This window comes from Triticum urartu, chromosome 6A (assembly GCF_056163025.1).
Source record: "Triticum urartu cultivar PI428250 chromosome 6A, HENAU_Tu73, whole genome shotgun sequence".
Lineage (NCBI taxonomy): Eukaryota > Viridiplantae > Streptophyta > Magnoliopsida > Poales > Poaceae > Triticum > Triticum urartu.
Window position 1 is genome coordinate 570,122,219 of NC_141878.1, and position 17,813 is coordinate 570,140,031.

A 17,813-nucleotide genomic window follows, 5' to 3' on the forward strand; every position below is an offset into this window, starting at 1 on the left:
ATCGCCGCACCAGCGCGGGAGTGCGACCGCCGCTGCCGCCCGTGTCACAGCAAGAGGGAGAGTGACTAGCAACGCCATGGCCGCCACCACCGCATGACTGCAGCACGCCGTCGAGCTCGCGGCCGCTGCGGGAGGTGCCGAGTGAGTGCCGCGTTACTGAGCGCAAGCAGCCGTGGATGAAGGGCGACAAACACATAGCCTGTAATGTCACGCGGCCTGCATTGCGAATTTGCGATGCTGGAGGAGGCAGGCAGTAGTTGAGCAGCAGGAGTCAACAAGAGCCTGAACTGAAGTTTCAGATGTAGAAACTGTATTTCTATTTTGTTAGGAATCTAGAACTCGGATTGAACTGAGATTGTATATGAATGTTATCGATTTAAGAGCTTATCAATGATTCTTGTCAAATTGTGAGCACAATACTTATTTATGATCTGGGTTGCGTACCGAGGTGCTAGTGGCTGGCCCTGTTCCGAACTTATTTTTTATCTCTCTTTTCTACTAACAGAAAGAGCAGTGTTCTGAAATTATAATCTTCATACAACATCCCTTTTCCCCTAGGAACAATATCATCTATGATATGTGCTTGTGCTTGTGCACCACCACTACACACCCCTTCACCAACCACTTGCATCTTGTGGTAAAAAAATCTGGTAAGTTCTCAGAAATAATGGATTTATTTATAGCTGGGATTGTTATTTAGCAACATACCACTGAAGTATGTGATGCTTGAGCATGTGCACCATCACCACATGCCTCTTCCCCAACAATGCAAAAAAAAACATGAGCAATGGACATGTAAAGTGCGGAGCAAATATTAGAACCAATGTGAAAGGGAACAAACAATTAATATGTTTCTCTGGGACATGAAATAATTCATGGTATCCTTCCCTAAAAATTGTGAGACTCGTGCCAAAGAGAATAAGCAAGGAGGCAATAGTACTTGGAGAACTTAGATCTAGTTGATCTCTCATGAGAGTTAACAAATTGGGTGTTGTGTCAGTTACGTATTCGAATCAGAGCGTACTGTGCTTGCCTCTTCTTCCATATCTGTGGTATAGAATAGAATTTCAACTAGATAATTCTTTCCTAACAATAGGGAAAGCTTGATCAAGTTCAAAGCAATCTGGTAATGGAAGATGGATCCGTTTCAAAGCAATCTGATGATGGAAGTTAAGATGAATCAGCTTCAGAGCAATCTTATGATGGAAGTTTGATCAATTTCAAAGCAATTTGATATGGAAGATTAATCAATTTCAAGATAGAGACAGGATAATGACGTACTCAGAAGAATGGCGAGCAGAGCACCTCGTCCCTCTGTGATTGATCCCTTCGCTGGAGCACGCCCTTTTTCTGTCAGTCTGGCGACGTTTTCCCTAATCTCGCGCCCTTTTTCATCCGCCCCTCTCCCGTTCCATTGGGCTGGATTGGATCGTGTTTGTGGGCCGACTGTGCTCTGTGTTTTCGTGGTTTTTGGCTGCTGCCGTCGGATGACCAGCGAACGGTGATACGGGAAGGACGTCCCTCGGCAGTACTTTAAAGTACGTTAGAGGATCTCGTTCCACATGTGAGTACCAGGATTTGTCTTCTACCAAGGTAGGTCATCCTTTGGTGACTCCACCACCCGTCGAGAAATCATTCTTATTTTCGTTTGCCATCACATTCGGTTCCACCCCTTTCCGCTACATTAGTGATGTGGAGGACAAAAGGGTCATGGCTTGGCTTAGGCATGACAGATATTAACCATCTAAAAATATCTGCTCATCGATGATCTGACACTCGCCAATCTTGCAATGCTAGGTATATGGCTACTCCTTTAAGGGATATCAGAGACAACCGTATACCTAGATTTACGCCCGTGATGGTAATGTAGCTACTATAGTGATGTAGTGGCTAGAGTAGATCTATCCTAGTTAGATGTTGATCTTTGTGGTGGTACTCGGACAACTAGGATTGAGTTCTTATAACCTTAATCCATTGCTTGATCTTTTTTACGGTGCCTCGAAGTCCTTTATACGTGCGCCTTGTCCTGAGGGCGAGACTTGATCTCCTCTTAAAGTCAGGCTCGTAGATGTGAACGACCTATCCTTGGTATATAAGTTTTAAACGTCTTATTCCGCAAGGTACTTGGCATATCCACATGTCAGGCCTCGAGATCTTATGGACCATGTGTACCCCTACTTTATTGTATGGTATTTTATGCATATTTTTCCGCTACAAATCGTCATCGGTGTTGCCAGCGAGCTGGAGGAAACAACAAGGGAGTGGTGAAAGTGCAAGTTCCTCCACATGGAGGTGTGTTGGCGGTCCAACTAGAACCCATAAGTCTAACACACGTGAGCCATTCATCTCAGTTACATCCAATGGCCATGAGCACTTCCTGGTGAAGGGAGTAGAAGAAAACCCTAGCCACTCCAACCATATATAGCGGTGGCCTCCATTGTGAGAGTGAGAGAACACACACAGAACAATAGAACTCGTGAGATGTGAGAAAGAGATGGTTCTTATGTATCTGACTAGACAATGTTCTAGGTGGTTATTAAAGGCTCAAACATCCTCGGATTGACACCAAATTTGATGAGTTTGTTCTTTACTTTGTGTACTTCGACCTGGTTAGCTGGTTCAATGATTGTGTCATTGGAACATCAAATTTGAGTGTTTTTTTGGTTCGGACTGCTAGTATTTTTGTACATAATAGTTTTTCAAAGACTAATAAATTTGGTTGGCAAACAATGTTCGATTAAGTTGAAATTTTGAGGGTATATCATGAGCTCTCATATCTATTTGTCTGCCAAATTTCGTGTTGTTTGGCTTGGTGATTTTAGAGCCACTGACAAAATATAGAAGGGGACCAAAGGGACGAAATATATAAGGGGCCAAAGTTGTGCTTACTCTACTTTGCTGAAATCTTGCCTCTTGTAGTACTTATTGTTGTTCCTGGTTGGCAACATGTCAAGTGTGTTGTAAATCCCTCTAGAGGTTCTAAATACACTATACCCGGTCATGTGTTTTTTACTCCTCAAGTTGAGGAGGTTTTTTTCATATTAAATCTTGTGTCACACATGCATGTTGTTTATCTCTATTTAGTTGCTTACTTGTTGGTTGAAGCTGCCCTCAAAATTCATTGCAAGTTGAGGGGGTTGTATTGTGCATAATTACCATGTCGGTAAATTGGTGCAGTGTTTTCCTTTTTTACAATAATTGGTGCATTCCTTTGTTGTTTTCATGGCCCATCGGAGTGGCATATAACATATGTACAACCCTACTACAAGATTTCCCCCCAGCTTTGCGATAAACCTTATTGGGGAATACAAGGTTTTCATGAGGCTGATCACAAGCTAGCACAACTTTAGAAAATGGCATAGAAAGTCTCAGATTCAAGAGCTTCGCCCTCACCAAAATGATCAGCATGACATCTAAGCTACATTTTTAGAGAATACTTGGCATAATACTCATATACAGGATAATCAGAGGCAAAATGCCGCTTCCTTAAAAAACATGCCATCTGCAAAGTCGTAAGTATCAAACAACGCAGGGCAGGAGGGCTATTTTCAGGCTTATCATTTTTGCTTTTCATAGACTCTGCCTGAAAGTATACTAATTCGGTATTACTAGCCTAAAACTTGACTCTTTGAAGTTGTGCAGCGGTATTAAAATGTGAGTGCAAACTTTTAGTACATGGAATATATACCAGTATGTGTAGTTATTTAAATAGTTTAAATTCAAGCATAAGCAAAGGTTTAAAAAATCAGGTTTTTTTTTAAATCACATTTCACAGGGCAAAGAAGACGGACGAAATGTTGACAGCCGAACAAACACATGGAAAAGAGCAAGTTTCAATTTCCTAGGCATCGACTCTACTCAATGCAGAACACCCAAATGTTGCATTCATGAATCAACTTATTGTGGTGCATCTTCAGTTTGACATAATGTAATTTAGGGCTAGAAGGGTTGTTGCTTAGTTTAGGCATGGTTGATAATAATCATCTAAGAAAAACCTTGCTTGTTAACGGTTCATCACTTGTCTATCTTGCAATGGTACGTATACAATTTGGGTGCCAGGTGGGGTGATGTGGCTAATCCATCAAGAACCACTAGTAGAAAACAGGGCTATGGTCCAGGCCGGCTCAGCCCATTAGTCCCGGTTCAATCTAGAACCGGGACCAATGCCCAGGGGGCCGGCCGGGCCACGTGGGCCATTGGTCCCGGTTCGTCTGGACCTTTTGGTCCCGGTTGGTGGGACGAACCGGGACCAATGGGCCTCGCTCCTGGCCCACCACCATTGGTCCCGGTTGGTGGCTTGAACTGGGACCAAAGGCTCCCTTTTAGTCCCGGTTCATGCCACCAACCGGGACCAATGAGGTGCCTATATATACCCCCTCGCGGAAGAGCAGAGCATACTGCTCTGTTTTTTTCTGGCCGAGGGGGAGAGGGCTCATTTAGCTCAAATAATGAATTAATAGCAAACAGAATGAACTACAAAACTTTTATGAAAATAAAAACAATCAATTAAAATATTATGTTATGATCAACTAAAATAAAACTATAATATTCTTCAATAGAAAAAAGAATATAATTTTTGTGACCTAAAATCAAACTATAAGTATTTAATTGTAAGTATAAATAAAAAATAAATAGCAAAGAAGAAAAAAAATTCTATTTTTATAGTAAAGTTATTCATAAACTAGTGATTCACACAAATTTTATAAAATTCAAATTTAAACTATTCAAAATTTTAAAACTAATGGCACTAACAGAAAGTTTATAATTTTTGTGACCTAAAATCAAAAAGAAATCACTAAAAAACTATAAGTATTTAGTTGTAAGTATAAATAAAAAATAAATAGAAAAAAATTCTATTTTTATAGTAAAGTTATTCATAAACTAGTGATTCACACAAATTTTTAAAAATTCAAATTTTAACTATTCAAAATTTAAAACTAATGGCACTAACAGAAAGTTTATAATTTTTGTGACCTAAAAGCAAAAAGAAATCACTAAAAAACTGTAAGTATTTAGTTTTAAGTAGAAATAAAAAAATAAAAAACCAAAAAAATGTAGAAATAAAAAAGAAAAAACCAAAAAAAATGCCACCTACTGGGCCTCCACGGCCTGAATACGACTAGAAACCCTACATGGGCCAGGATTCAGGCCCGCAGAGGCCCAATAGGCCCACAGGCAGTAACAAGTTTAGGCCTGAAAGCCTGCATTAGAGAGGAGCTCGAATGGGGAGGCACAGCAGCGCTTATAAACAAGTGCCGGCGCCCTTCAGCTAGCGATGTGGGACTAAACTTCAGCTAGCGATGCAGTACAAGGCCATTGGTCCTGGTTGGTGGCACCAACCGGGACTAAAGGGGGCATTGGTCACGGTTCATGGCACCAACCGTGACCATTGCCCCCCTTTAGTCCCGGTTGGTGCCACCAACCGGGACCAATGGCCTTCGCTTCCCGCCCTTTCGGCTGCCGAAAATTGGCCTTTGGTCCCGGTTCGTCGCACCAACCGGGACTAAAAGGAGCATTAGTCCCGGGTCGTAGCACGAACCGGGACCATTGATCTGGCTATATAAGCCACCACTTGTGAAATTTTGGCCAACCGCTCCCATTCGCCCCGACGCCCCCAGGCCGTTCGCCGTTGTCGTCGCCGCCCCGAGCCCGTCGTCACCCCACGCCGTCGCCCCACGCCCGCCGTCGTCGCCCCGCCCCGCCCCGTCGCCGCCCCGAGCCCGTACGTCGTCGCCCCGCGCCGTCGCCCCGAGCCCGTCGTCGCCCCGCGCCCGCCGCCGTCGCCCCGCCTCGTCGCCGCCCCGAGCCCGCCGCCGTCGCCCCACCCCGTCGCCGCCCCGAGCCCGTCGCCGCCCCGAGCCCGCCGCCGTCGCCCCGCCCCGTCGCCGCCTCGAGCCCGTCGCCGCCCCACGTCGGCGCCCTTTAGGTTGATGATATGATGATGTTTTTTTTCTGTTGATGATATGATGATGTTTTTTTTCTGTTGATGATATGATGATGTTTTTTTCTGTTGATGATATGATGATGTTTTTTTTCATATATGCATTTTTTCATATATGTATTATTTTTTTTAAGTTGTTAGTAGATATCGATTTTAGGTTAGTGCATTTTATCACTGATTTTAGGTTAGTTGAGCCTCTTTAGTGCATTTTATGTTTGTTGCATTTTAGGTTAGTGCATTTTATGTTAGTGGAGAGGAAAAAGTAAAATAAGGAAAAGGAAAATAAGTAGAGAAAGAAGGAGAAGAAGAAGGAGAAGACGAGGAGAGGAAGAAAAGGAAGAGGAGAAGAAGAAAGGAATAGAGGAGAAGAAGAAAAAATAGAATTTTTTTTCTTCTTCTCCTCTTTTTTTTCTTCGATCTTCTCCCCCTCCCGATAGGAAAGTTTTATATAGAAAGTTACAATTTTAGAAAAGTTTTATATGCAAAAATTACAATTTTAGAAAAAGAAGGATAGGAAAGAAGAAAATAAGAAGAGGAAAGAAAGAAGAAGAGGAGAGGAAAAGAAGAGGAGAAATAAATAAGAAGAAGAAAAAAGAAGAAAAAGAAGAGGAGAAGGAAGAAAGGAATAATTCGCTTTTCTCTTCTTCTCCACTATTTCTTTCTTCCTTCTCCTCTTCTTTTTCTTCTTTTTTCTTCTTCTTATTTATTTCTCCTCTTCGAAGGCTCTTTCTGAACTTTGTACCAAAAAGCGAATTATCCTATCTGGGACTCCGTTCCAGAACAATTTTGAAGAGCTTCGTACCATCATGCACATGTTACTTTCGCCTAATGATGAAGACATGGTTTTGTTGAATCCTTTGACACTAGGTGGTCGATATCACTTCTCTCTGTATGCATATATGTTCATGACGATCTTCTGTTTCCTTCGTTTGCTTACTAGCTAGCCAGCGTGTCTAGTCCTCTCTATACGTATGTATAGTACGTAGCGTCAACCAAGCACGGACATAAGAGAGGACACTTCTCTCTATTAATTATAGCTAGCTAACATAATATATGAAACACCTAAATTAACCCCCCAAAACCCCCAACCCCCCCCCCTTCAAAAAAAAACAAAAACCCCAGCCACAGAAATGCTGACGCGTGGATGCCTATTGGTCCCGGTTGGTGCCACCAACCGGGACCAAAGGGTCTCCTGTCTGGGCTCTGCGCACTGCCCACGTGGAGGCACATCAGTCCCGGTTCTGGATTGAACCGGGACTAAAGGGTCGGGGCATTAGTACCGACACTTTAGTCCCGGTTCAGGAACCGGGACTAAAGGCCCTTACAAACCGGAACTATAGGCCCTTTTTCTACCAGTGAACTTCAAAGACAATGATATACCCAAATTTGTGTTTGTCTACCATAATAATGCATCTGCTACAGTGATGTAGTAGCTAGATTAGATCTATCCTAGTTAGATGGCGATCATTGTGGCGGTACTCCTGGGACAACTATGATTGAGTTCTTATAATCTCAATTGCTTGGTATTTCTGGTGGGAACTCCAGGTTCTTTATACATGCACCTTGTCTTGAGAGGCAAGGCTTGATGTCCTCACACATCATCATTGGTGTATGCCAACGAGCTAGAGGAAATATGTAACGTCCTCGATGTGGCTATATCTTCTATGTGTCGAAGCACGGCTTAGAGGCATAACCGCATTGAAAGCAATGTCGCAAGTGGGGTAATCTTCACACAACCCATGTAGTACAATAAGGGAAAAGATACATAATTGACTTACAATCACCACTTCACACAATTACATAAATAAAGCATTACATCAACCAGATACAATCAAGGTCCGACTACGGAACTAAAATAAAAAAAGACTACCCCGAATGCTATACAGATTCCCGATCGACCCCAACTGAGCCCCACTATTGATCAACTAGAACGAAACAACACAAAGGACAATATCTTCATCGAGCTTCTCCTTGAGCTTGGTTGCGTCACCTGCAAACTGGTTTTGGAAGTATCTGTGAGTCACGGGGACTCAGCAATCTCACACCCTCGCGATCAAGACTATTTAAGCTTATAGGTAAGGTAAAGGTATGATGTGGAGCTGCAGCAAGCGACTAGCATATATGGTGGCTAAACATACGCAAATGAGAGCGAGAAGAGAAGGCAAAAGCAACGGTCGAACAACTATGATCAAGAAGTGATCCTAGAACAACCTACGTCAAGCATAACTCCAACACCGTGTTCACTTCCCGGACTCCGCCGGAAAGAGACCATCACGGTTACACACGCGGTTGATGTGTTTTAATTAAGGTCAACTTCAGGTTTTCTACAACCGGACATTAACAAATTCCCATCTGCCCATAACCGCGGGCACGGCTTTCGAAAGTTCAAAACCCTGCAGGGGTGTCCCAACTTAGCCCATTACAAGCTCTCACGGTCAACGAAGGATATTCCTTCTCCCAAGACAATCCGATCAGACTCGGCATCCAGGTTACAAGACATTTCGACAATGGTAAAACAAGTCCAGCAACACCGCCCGAATGTGCCGACAAATCCCGATAAGAGCTGCACATATCTCGTTCTCAGGGCACACTCAGATGAGCTCTCCATACAACTAAAACCAAACCTCGAGTTTCCCCGAGGGGGCGCTGCACAGGGCTCTAGTTTGGACCAACACTCAGAGGAGCACTGGCCCGGGGGGGGGGGGTAAAATAATGATGACCCTCAGGAGCGCGACTCCCAAGGGAAAAGAGGCTAGGTGGCGAATGGTAAAACCAATGTTGGGCATTGCTGGAGGAGTTTTATTCAAGGCGAACTGTCAAGGGGTTCCCATTATAACCCAACCGCGTAAGGAACGCAAAATCCGGGAACATAACACCGATATGACGGAAACTAGTGCGGCAAGAGTGGAACAAAACACCAGGCATAAGGCCGAGCCTTCCACCTTTTACCAAGTATATAGATGCATTAATTAAATAAGAGATATTGTGATATCCCAACAAAATATCCATGTTCCAACATGGAACAAGCTCCAATCTTCACCTGCAACTAACAACGCTATAAGAGGGGGTGAGCAAAGCGGTAACATAGCCAAACAACGGTTTGCTAGGACAAGGTGGGTTAGAGGATTGGCTTAACAATATGGGAGGCATGATAAACAAGTGGTAGGTATCGCAACATAGGCATAGTAAAAGAGCGAGCAACTAAGCAAGCAAAGATAGAAGTGATTTCGAGGGTATGGTCATCTTGCCTGAAATCCCGCAAGGAAGAAGAACGAGTCCAAATGAGGTGCGGTTTTCGGCCACGCGATCGTGATCAAACGACCGAGATGATGGAGAGGTCTTAGGTGGGTTTTGGGCCAAATTTGGAGGGGTGTTGGGCTGCAACACACACGAGGCATTTTCGGTCCCTTGGTTAACCGTTGGAGTATCAAACGAAGTCCAAATGGCACGAAACTTGACACGCGGTCTACCGGTAGTAAACCAAAGCCGCATGATAAGTCTCGGTCCAATCCGAAAACGTTTAATACCCGCACACGAAAAGAAGTAGAAAGGGACACCGGGTGACATAGGAGCGCCAGATTGCAAAACGGACAACGGGGAAAATGCTCGGATGCATGAGACGAACAAGTATGCAATGAAATGCACATGATGACATGATATGCAATGCATGACACGCAAGCAATGACAAGGCAACAACATCGAATAACTGGAGGACACCTGGCACATCGGTCTCGGGGTGTTACAAAACAACAAGGGAGTGGTCAAAGTACTAGCTAGAACATGTTACTGTCGGGCCAAGTCCCTCCACATTGAGGTGTGTTGCTCGCAAGTCCAACACATGTGAGCCGTTGATCTCAATTACATCGAACGGTTGTGAGAGCTTCCTGATGAAGGGAGTAGAAGAAAACTCTAGCCACTCCACTCATGTATGGTGGTGGCTGCCATTGTGAGAGTGAGAGAGGACACATAGAACAACACAACTCATGAGAAGAGAGAAAGAAGGAGAGGTAATTCTATCCATACTTGATGTATATGACTAGACTAAGGTGGTTGTCAAAGGCTCAAACATGCTTGCGGCACCAAACTTGATGCGTTAGTTCCTTACTTTGAGCATCAAATATGAGAGTGGTTTCGTCGGTTCAGTCTGCTGCAGTTTCAGCACATAATAGTTTTTGGAGACAAATAAATTGGGTAGGCAAACGACGTTCAATTAAGTTGAAATTTGGAGCGTATCTCAGGAACTTGTGTCTATTTGTCTGAAAATTTTGTGTTGTTTGCCTCAGTGGTTTGATAGCAGCTGGCGAAATATAGAAGGAGACAAATTGTGTTTACTACTATTTGCTGAAATCTTGTCTCTTGTAGTAGTAGTAGTAGTTGTTGTTCTTGGCTGACAACATGTTGAGTGTGTTGTAAATCTCTCTAGAGAATCTAGAGAAGACTCTATACACGTTCATGTTTTTTTTACTCCTAGATCTTTCCATGTTAAATTTTTGTGTCACATGTGGATGTTGTTTGTGTTTATCCTGTTGCTTAATTGTTGGTTAAACTTGTCCTCAAAATTCATTACAAATGGAGGGAGTTGCATTGTGCTGTGCATAATGGTTGTGTCGGTGGGAACTAGTGCATTGCTTTGTTGTTTTCATTGCTCGCCAGAGAGGCATATAACAATGATGTAGTCCCAACAGTTAGAACATCAAGAAAGTTGTCCAAGGCATAGTTTTTCTGGACTCCATAACCCTCCAAGCAAAACACATACGACCAACTAAAAAAAAGTTTCATTAAAAGGTGTTTACATTTTCCACATGGTTTCATTTTTAGAGAAATAGTAGGCGAGTTAACCTATTGGCTAATGCACATTTTTTGTTAGATTATGTACATTACTAACAAATAAAACTACAAAGACTTGCAAAACTGGCCAGCCAGCAATGGAAATCACAAGGTTTTCTCCTAGCTTTGCGACAAACCTTCTCCGGGAATATACATCATTAAATATATTATTTTTTAACAATTTGGCATAGAAACTCTCAAATTCAAGATCTTCACCCACACCAAAGGGACCAACCTTACATTTTTAGAGGATATAGTACTTGGCATAATACTCAGGTACAGGATAGTCAGAGCTATAATTCCGCTCCCTTTAAAAGCATGGCATGTTCAAAGTCATTAGCATCAAACAGCGCTGCCCATTTTCAGGTTGATCTTTTTTTTTGCTTCTAATAGACTCTCCATAGTATTACCAGCCTAACACTTGACTCTTTGAAGATGTGCAGAACTATTTAAACGTCACTACACCTTCTAGTTTATGGACTATATGGTACTGGTTAGGGTTCAGGTGAATCGTTCATGTTCATGTTCATCTTCTTCCCCAACCGCCCCACGTACCACCGGCCTAACCGCCGCCCCCAGCCATCCCTCTAGCCCCAGTGATGAACAGATTTTTCAAGCAAACCTACTAAATTCAGGCGACTTACAAGTAGCTAAACTGGGACTATATACCTATGTGTAGTGACTTGAAGATGTTATTTAAACTCAAGCATAAGCAAAGATTAAAAAAAAACAGATTTTGGACAAAGAAAACAGGCAAAGGGCTGACAGCAGAACAACACAGGGCAAAGAGCAAGTTTCAGTTTCCTAGGCATACTCTGCTCAGCTGCAGAAGGCCCAAATGATTCATGAATGAACTTACTGTGGTACATCTTCAGTTCGACAAGATAATTCAGGGCTACAGCTACAGCTTTAAGTAGTACAACTACAACTCAATTTCAACGAAGCAACAAATTTCCTCAGGAAACAGGCTGTATACACACACATCAGATGGCCAGAGGGTTCCATGGTAGTTCCATCGGTTCAGTTCAGCTCAAGCCTTGCGGACAATCACATGGCGCTCCCTCTTGTACTCCACTTCGTCCCTCTGGTGCATGATCACAAGGGCTCTTCTCACCTGAAGCAGCAAAGGTAAAGCATGGTGAGAAACCGAGTGGCTACAGATTATCTTTATGCATGACATTTCGTATGTGAGAAAAATCTGATGTGTGGGATGACAGGATGCTTACAATGGATTCATTCAACCCCATCCGGTTCAGTTCATCAAGCAGCCGACGTTCGGATATGTGGCTCCCGATTCCCATCCTTCTCTTTATCTGCGCTTCTGCTTGCTGTTGGGATGAAGTGAACGATAAACTCAGCAGATGCAAAAGGTTGAAAACGCTGGGTTTTAGTTTTGGATGCAATAGACTCACCTTGATTTCGTTTGCGATCTCCGGTGACAAGTTCAGATGCTCGTTGATTCCAGATCTTGCGGCGTCCACAGTGGAGACGTTGAACAGTCTAAATGCCTCTTCGATGTGCTCTGGCGTAGCCACACTAGTCCTGAGAACCACTCACATGTCAGCAAGGAATGCCATGATATTTGTTTGCCAGAACTTTAGCCACAAGTCATGATGTTAAATACATAAAGATCTTCTAAATGTACCAGAATCAAGCAAGTGGCAAAACAATGTTTGTGGAATAATTAGCATGTGATCAGATTGCACTTACAATCTCATCTTTGCAAGAGATTCGCTCAACCGTATAATAGCTTCAAGCTGCCTCACAGTGATGGGTATGGCTGCAGCTCTTCCTGTCTCATGGGATTGTTGTCTCATTTTCTGCATAATGATAAAACAAATAGGTAAATGTCTCGTATAAAAATGATAACTATCGTCTAAAAAAATTTGATTGTGACAATCACCATGAAACTATCATAAAAAAGGTCTTGAGATTTTCAGAAAGCAGATGCAGAGAATTATTCAAACTGTTGCGGCATTTGCCAGAAAAAGATGCAGTGGCAGAAATCCAGCCAGAACTAAATCACCATCCTTTGGAACAGCAAACATAAACATGGAGAAGCTCAAACTCACGCAATAGCAAAACACATGTACACAGTAATCACCAAGACAAGAAAAAAATATGAATAAAATCACAGTATACAGCAACAGTTTATCATGTCCATTCAAGCTTCTGATCAGTAAGTTCCCAATCTCTATTTTATCATCATTAACGCAAACTTCAACTCTACATGTCTTCTCTTGTGCCTGGCAAAGAAGAAATCTTCACCAAAGGCACAGATAAAGCTTATATGTAGAGGAGCATGTTATAATAAGATTTGGCTAACTTTCATCATTTCAGATGGAAAAATATTTGGACCTTCCTCTTAACTTTAAAAGGCTTCCAAACAAGGAAATAGCAAGTCCAAATAACAGATATGTTCTCATGAACTTTAAGCTGACTCATTATGTAACCAGGTAACAAGGTGAAATTCTGCATAGACATACCTGTCTGATCTCAACGTATTTGTTCTGCAGCATCTCTGCTGCTTTTTCTGAGAGTCGTGGTCTACATGTGTTGCGGCAGTACTCAACGTACCTGCAGATTTGTGAGATTGTGAACATGATGGAGTTTGACAAATTGAGTGAAACATAATATGAAAACCCAACCACACCTTTTCAGCCAATTCTCTCCTTCATTGGTATCTGCGTTCCTGTTTACTTGAGTTGCAGCACCACTGGCATGCACCTTAATGATGTGGTTTGCTATTCGCTGCATTTGAAGTTCATTTAGTCTTTGAACTTAAAAAATTACAAGTATCTGAAGAAAGAAATTGATCCTTACCTTATCTTGCTCATACATTCTGACATCTTTAACTATGAAGATTAGATCAAATCGAGAAAGGATTGTTGTCTGCAGGTCTATGTTATCTTGTGCAGTCTGATGAACAGCAGAAGACAGTTTATCAAACTTAGCACTAGAATAGTATATTCATTTTAAAATCAAAATAGTAGGCAAGACAATGAAAAAAAACAGATTGACTAACCTTAAGGTCATCATAACGCCCTGAAATTGGATTGGCAGCTGCAAGAACTGAGGTCCTTGAATTAAGTACTGTTGTAATGCCAGCCTTGGCAATAGATATTGTCTGCTGCTCCATGGCCTCATGAATTGCAACTCTGGAACCACACAAGAATAACAAAACAGATTAAAACGAGTATGAGAGAGAGGGTACAAAATAAACAGGTACACAATGTTATATTCTAGTTTTGACTAATAATTGGTTAAATTTTACCTGTCTTCAGGCCTCATTTTGTCAAATTCATCAATACAAACTACTCCACCATCAGCCAATACCATGGCTCCTCCTTCCAAATAAAACTCACGCTGTGCAGGAAAAGAATAGCCTTTTACACACAGAACAAAAACTTGAGAGTAACAGAGTAAGTAATTTGATTTAGACAAGCATACCGAGTTACTATCCCGGGTTACAGATGCTGTAAGACCAGCTGCAGATGAACCTTTTCCAGAGGTATAGACTGCAATTGGTGCTGTCTTCTCTACAAACTTCAGAAACTGTCCAAATGTAGAAATGCATGTCACTCACTCAGAAATCATTGGTCTTTACAATAGTGTAAAAACCAGAAACAATTAATTTTGGCAAATTATGTTAACTAAACTAGTGTATCACATGAATTCAGAGTGCAAGCCATGACATTTTTTAGTGAAAGGGTAGCACTTCTGCATAATGCACAATAAAAGGTTGAGTACTGAGTACATAAGTATAATCTACTGACACATGCAACAGCAAAAGGAGAGCAGGAGCTTAATCCCTGAAAGTTGACTGACTTGAAAGCTACTTGCTAGTTCAAGGTATCAAACTAGATTATGTTTCTCTCCTTCCAAATATTCCAGCAAGCGAAATCAGTAATCACTTACAAATTTTAACAACTCCAGGGAGTTGACAAGACTAATATGACCTATATTGTCATGTTTTTTGCCAACAAACTAAATGCTGTGATAACTTAAAACAGCACTTGCCTGGGATTTTGCTGTGGATGGATCACCCAAAAGCAAGGCATGAATGTCCCCTCTCAAACGGACGCCATCTGGTAGCCTCTGCAGTAGACAATAGTTCAAACAGCATGGGAGCACTCACGATTAGCTACGGGATACAGATTAATTTGCAATGCATATCAGAGGCTGATAATATCAAATACCTTTTTTGATCCCCCAAACAGAAGGCAAGCAATAGCTTTCTTGACATCACCATGACCGTAAATTGAAGGGCCTATCATTGAACAAATCTTGGCATATGCATCCGGCCTCTGTGCAAATTCTTTGAATTCCATTTCCTGCAACCAAACAAGAAAGTTAACATTACAGGAAAAAAGTGCAACTCCCATGATTAATGAAAACACTAAAAATTAAACTACCTCATCGAGTGTGAAATGTGAGGGGCCATTTGTGTTGTCATCTCGAGACTGCTCTAACCCCACGATTCTAATGTAGGGCTGTTTAACTCCAACAGCACCTTTCTGGCTGCAAAATGAATGTACAGCGGCATCAGCCATGTAACCAGCTTAGCTAACAGCAAAAACTCAGTTCTGAAACATACTTGTTCGTCCCGGATGCTTGGAATACACTGTAGATGCCAATCACAGTTAATCTAGTCCCTGGAACAATTGTCTGAACAAGATGTCTGTCTACAGAAAGCAGCACATTCCTTGGAAGCTCACCAGTTGGAACATCCTGGAAGATGATATTAACAAAGATTAATGATTGTTGTCATGTCACAGTAGTTGGCAAGTGAACATCGTATAAAAACGGATTACTGCACAACTCAGCAGTTCTGCAGGAAGCATAATACTAACCTCAGGATTTTCCTGCAATTTGAGAGTCTGTAGATCCACATACTTGCTCTTGTCAGGGACTGCAATCCAGGGGTCCAGGGGGCAAGGCTCTTCTCCAGGCTAAGGAAACAAAACGATCAGATACATCAGTACCACCACCATTAATAACAATACAAAAACTAAACAGCAGGGCAATGATTGAATATGATCACTGGGAAATATACCTGAGGAACATGATCACAGGATCGTGGGACAATAGCCCCACCTAGGCCTGGCCTGCACGGCACAGTCCTCACACTCCTGCAGTTCTTGCAGAGCAGTGTCACATGAGTGGCCTTGGCTTTCACCCTCGATGCGGCAATTGCAATACCCGCAATCTTCACCAGTTTGGACATGTAATCCGCCTGTAATTTTTTCGTTGGTTATCAAAATGGAGTTCCTAAAACTCTCTGAAATCAGCTAATTTTTACAGAATTGGTTTCAGAACTGACCCCAATAGATCTCATGGAGACGCAATTCTCCTTGGAGGACAGGAAGATCTGCACATCGCCGGTGACAGGCTCCTCCATCTCCCCGGTCTCGCCCGCGACCTTCGACCTAAGGCTGGCGAGAACCTCGGACCCGGCCGTCTCGAACTGCAGAAACCCACCACGCCAAGAATTAGACACCACTCCCTGAACCAACAGGAAAAAGACACACATGACACAGTTTCAGAGATGGCAACGCACCAGCGGCAGGTAGTCTGCGGGCGCCTTGCGGATCCTGTCGGCGAGCTCGGCGTCGAAGGCGTCGAGGTCCTCGATGGCGACGGTGACATGGTCGCGGTTGTGCACGAGGCTCTCACTGCAACATATAAACGCGTACACGGGTTAGCCTAGCCCGATTCGACAACGGCGCCAGATCTGGCGAGGGGAAGGGGAGGGGCGGGGGGTACCGGTAGGGGAAGTCGCCGGTGGGGCCGGTGAAGCCGCGGAGGAACTCCTTGAACTTGCGGAGGGCGGAGTGGCGGGTGATGTCGGCGGCGGCGGGGTCGCCCTGCGGGAACTGCGCCTGGTCGCTGTAGAAGACGGCGCCCTCGTCCCAGCCCGACATGGCGGCGGCGGCGGCGAGGAGAGGGGCACGGGCGCGTGCGTGGGCGGGTGGGTGCGGACGCGGCGGGGAATGGGAGAGGATGGGAAGGGAGACGGCGAGGGGGGTGGGGATGGGAGTGGTGGCGCGAAGAGGGTAATAGAGAGGGTGGTTTGGCGGGAAAGCGGTGCGCGTTTTGGCGGGAGGAGGCTCTTGCGCTCCGCGCTCGTGCTCCTCTAGGGTTTGGTTGGGTTGTTCTTGCGGCGAGGCCGGGTTCGTTGGTGGGCTCATAGTGTGTGGGCTTGGGCCTGGACTGATAGTGGGCTGGTAAAGGTGTCCTAAGTGTCTCTTCTCTTTTTACTAAAAAAACCTTTTTGATGCTAAAAAAAGTATTTTCTTATTCAACAAAAAATCATTTTTTTCTTGGACGAAAATATTGTATCTCAAAGATTATTCCATTGCATATTCATTCTTAACAAAAAAAATATGCGTATACAATATATGCATATTAATATTTGCTTAACCGAAGACTGTAACATTTATGGTCATTCTATAGGAGATTGTAAAGTAGGGCGTGTACATCGCATTTTGCAACTGCAAACAAACAGTACTAGAATTGATAAAAGTCCATATATTGTATGCGGACCAGTAAGGGCGCCCCAAATCTTTCTTTTTTGTTACTCTGAAAAATGCTCTTTTTTTTACTAAATGTTCTCTTTTATTTTTCTTGAAATGAATATTTTCTTAACATATTATTGTCAGAAAATGGTTATTATCTATTTACAAACGGACGACCTGAGTTCCATTTTATTCCTTTTGGAAGGAATACATATAATATCTTCTTAACTAAAAGCATGCAAATTTTGGTCATTTTCTTAAGAGATTGTGGAGTAAGTTCAGACACCACATTATTACAGTTACAAAGTAATTCTAGAATGAACAAGAATTATGTGGATTCGCACAAGAGGCTTGCTACTTACGGAAATTTAACATGCAATACATATGATACGTTTTTGTCTAGCTTTTGCTTCCACTTAATTAATACATATTGAAATGGTGATGGAAGGGGAGGCAACAGAGAAAACGGCGAGAAGAGGAGTTAGGACGACCAAAAGAAAAGAGAAGGAGGAGGAGAACATTGAGAC

At 43.0% G+C, this 17,813-nt stretch overlaps 1 protein-coding gene across 1 annotated transcript; it reads right to left on the bottom strand.

The window, feature by feature from the left end:
- Positions 1–11,562: 11,562 nt before the first annotated feature.
- On the bottom strand, positions 11,563–16,801 carry MCM5 (Minichromosome maintenance (MCM2/3/5) family protein). The gene is made up of 19 exons (XM_048680588.2): positions 16,535–16,801; positions 16,329–16,443; positions 16,092–16,235; positions 15,825–16,004; positions 15,622–15,720; positions 15,366–15,499; positions 15,184–15,289; positions 14,968–15,102; positions 14,789–14,866; positions 14,219–14,323; positions 14,043–14,134; positions 13,794–13,926; positions 13,592–13,687; positions 13,422–13,519; positions 13,255–13,345; positions 12,479–12,588; positions 12,181–12,310; positions 11,995–12,096; positions 11,563–11,882 (listed from the first exon to the last, which is right to left on the bottom strand). Exons 1-19 carry the CDS (start codon positions 16,690–16,692, stop codon positions 11,799–11,801), a joined length of 2,190 nt encoding a protein of 729 aa, XP_048536545.1. The 5' UTR covers positions 16,693–16,801; the 3' UTR covers positions 11,563–11,798.
- Between the last annotated feature and the right edge of the window lie 1,012 nt (positions 16,802–17,813).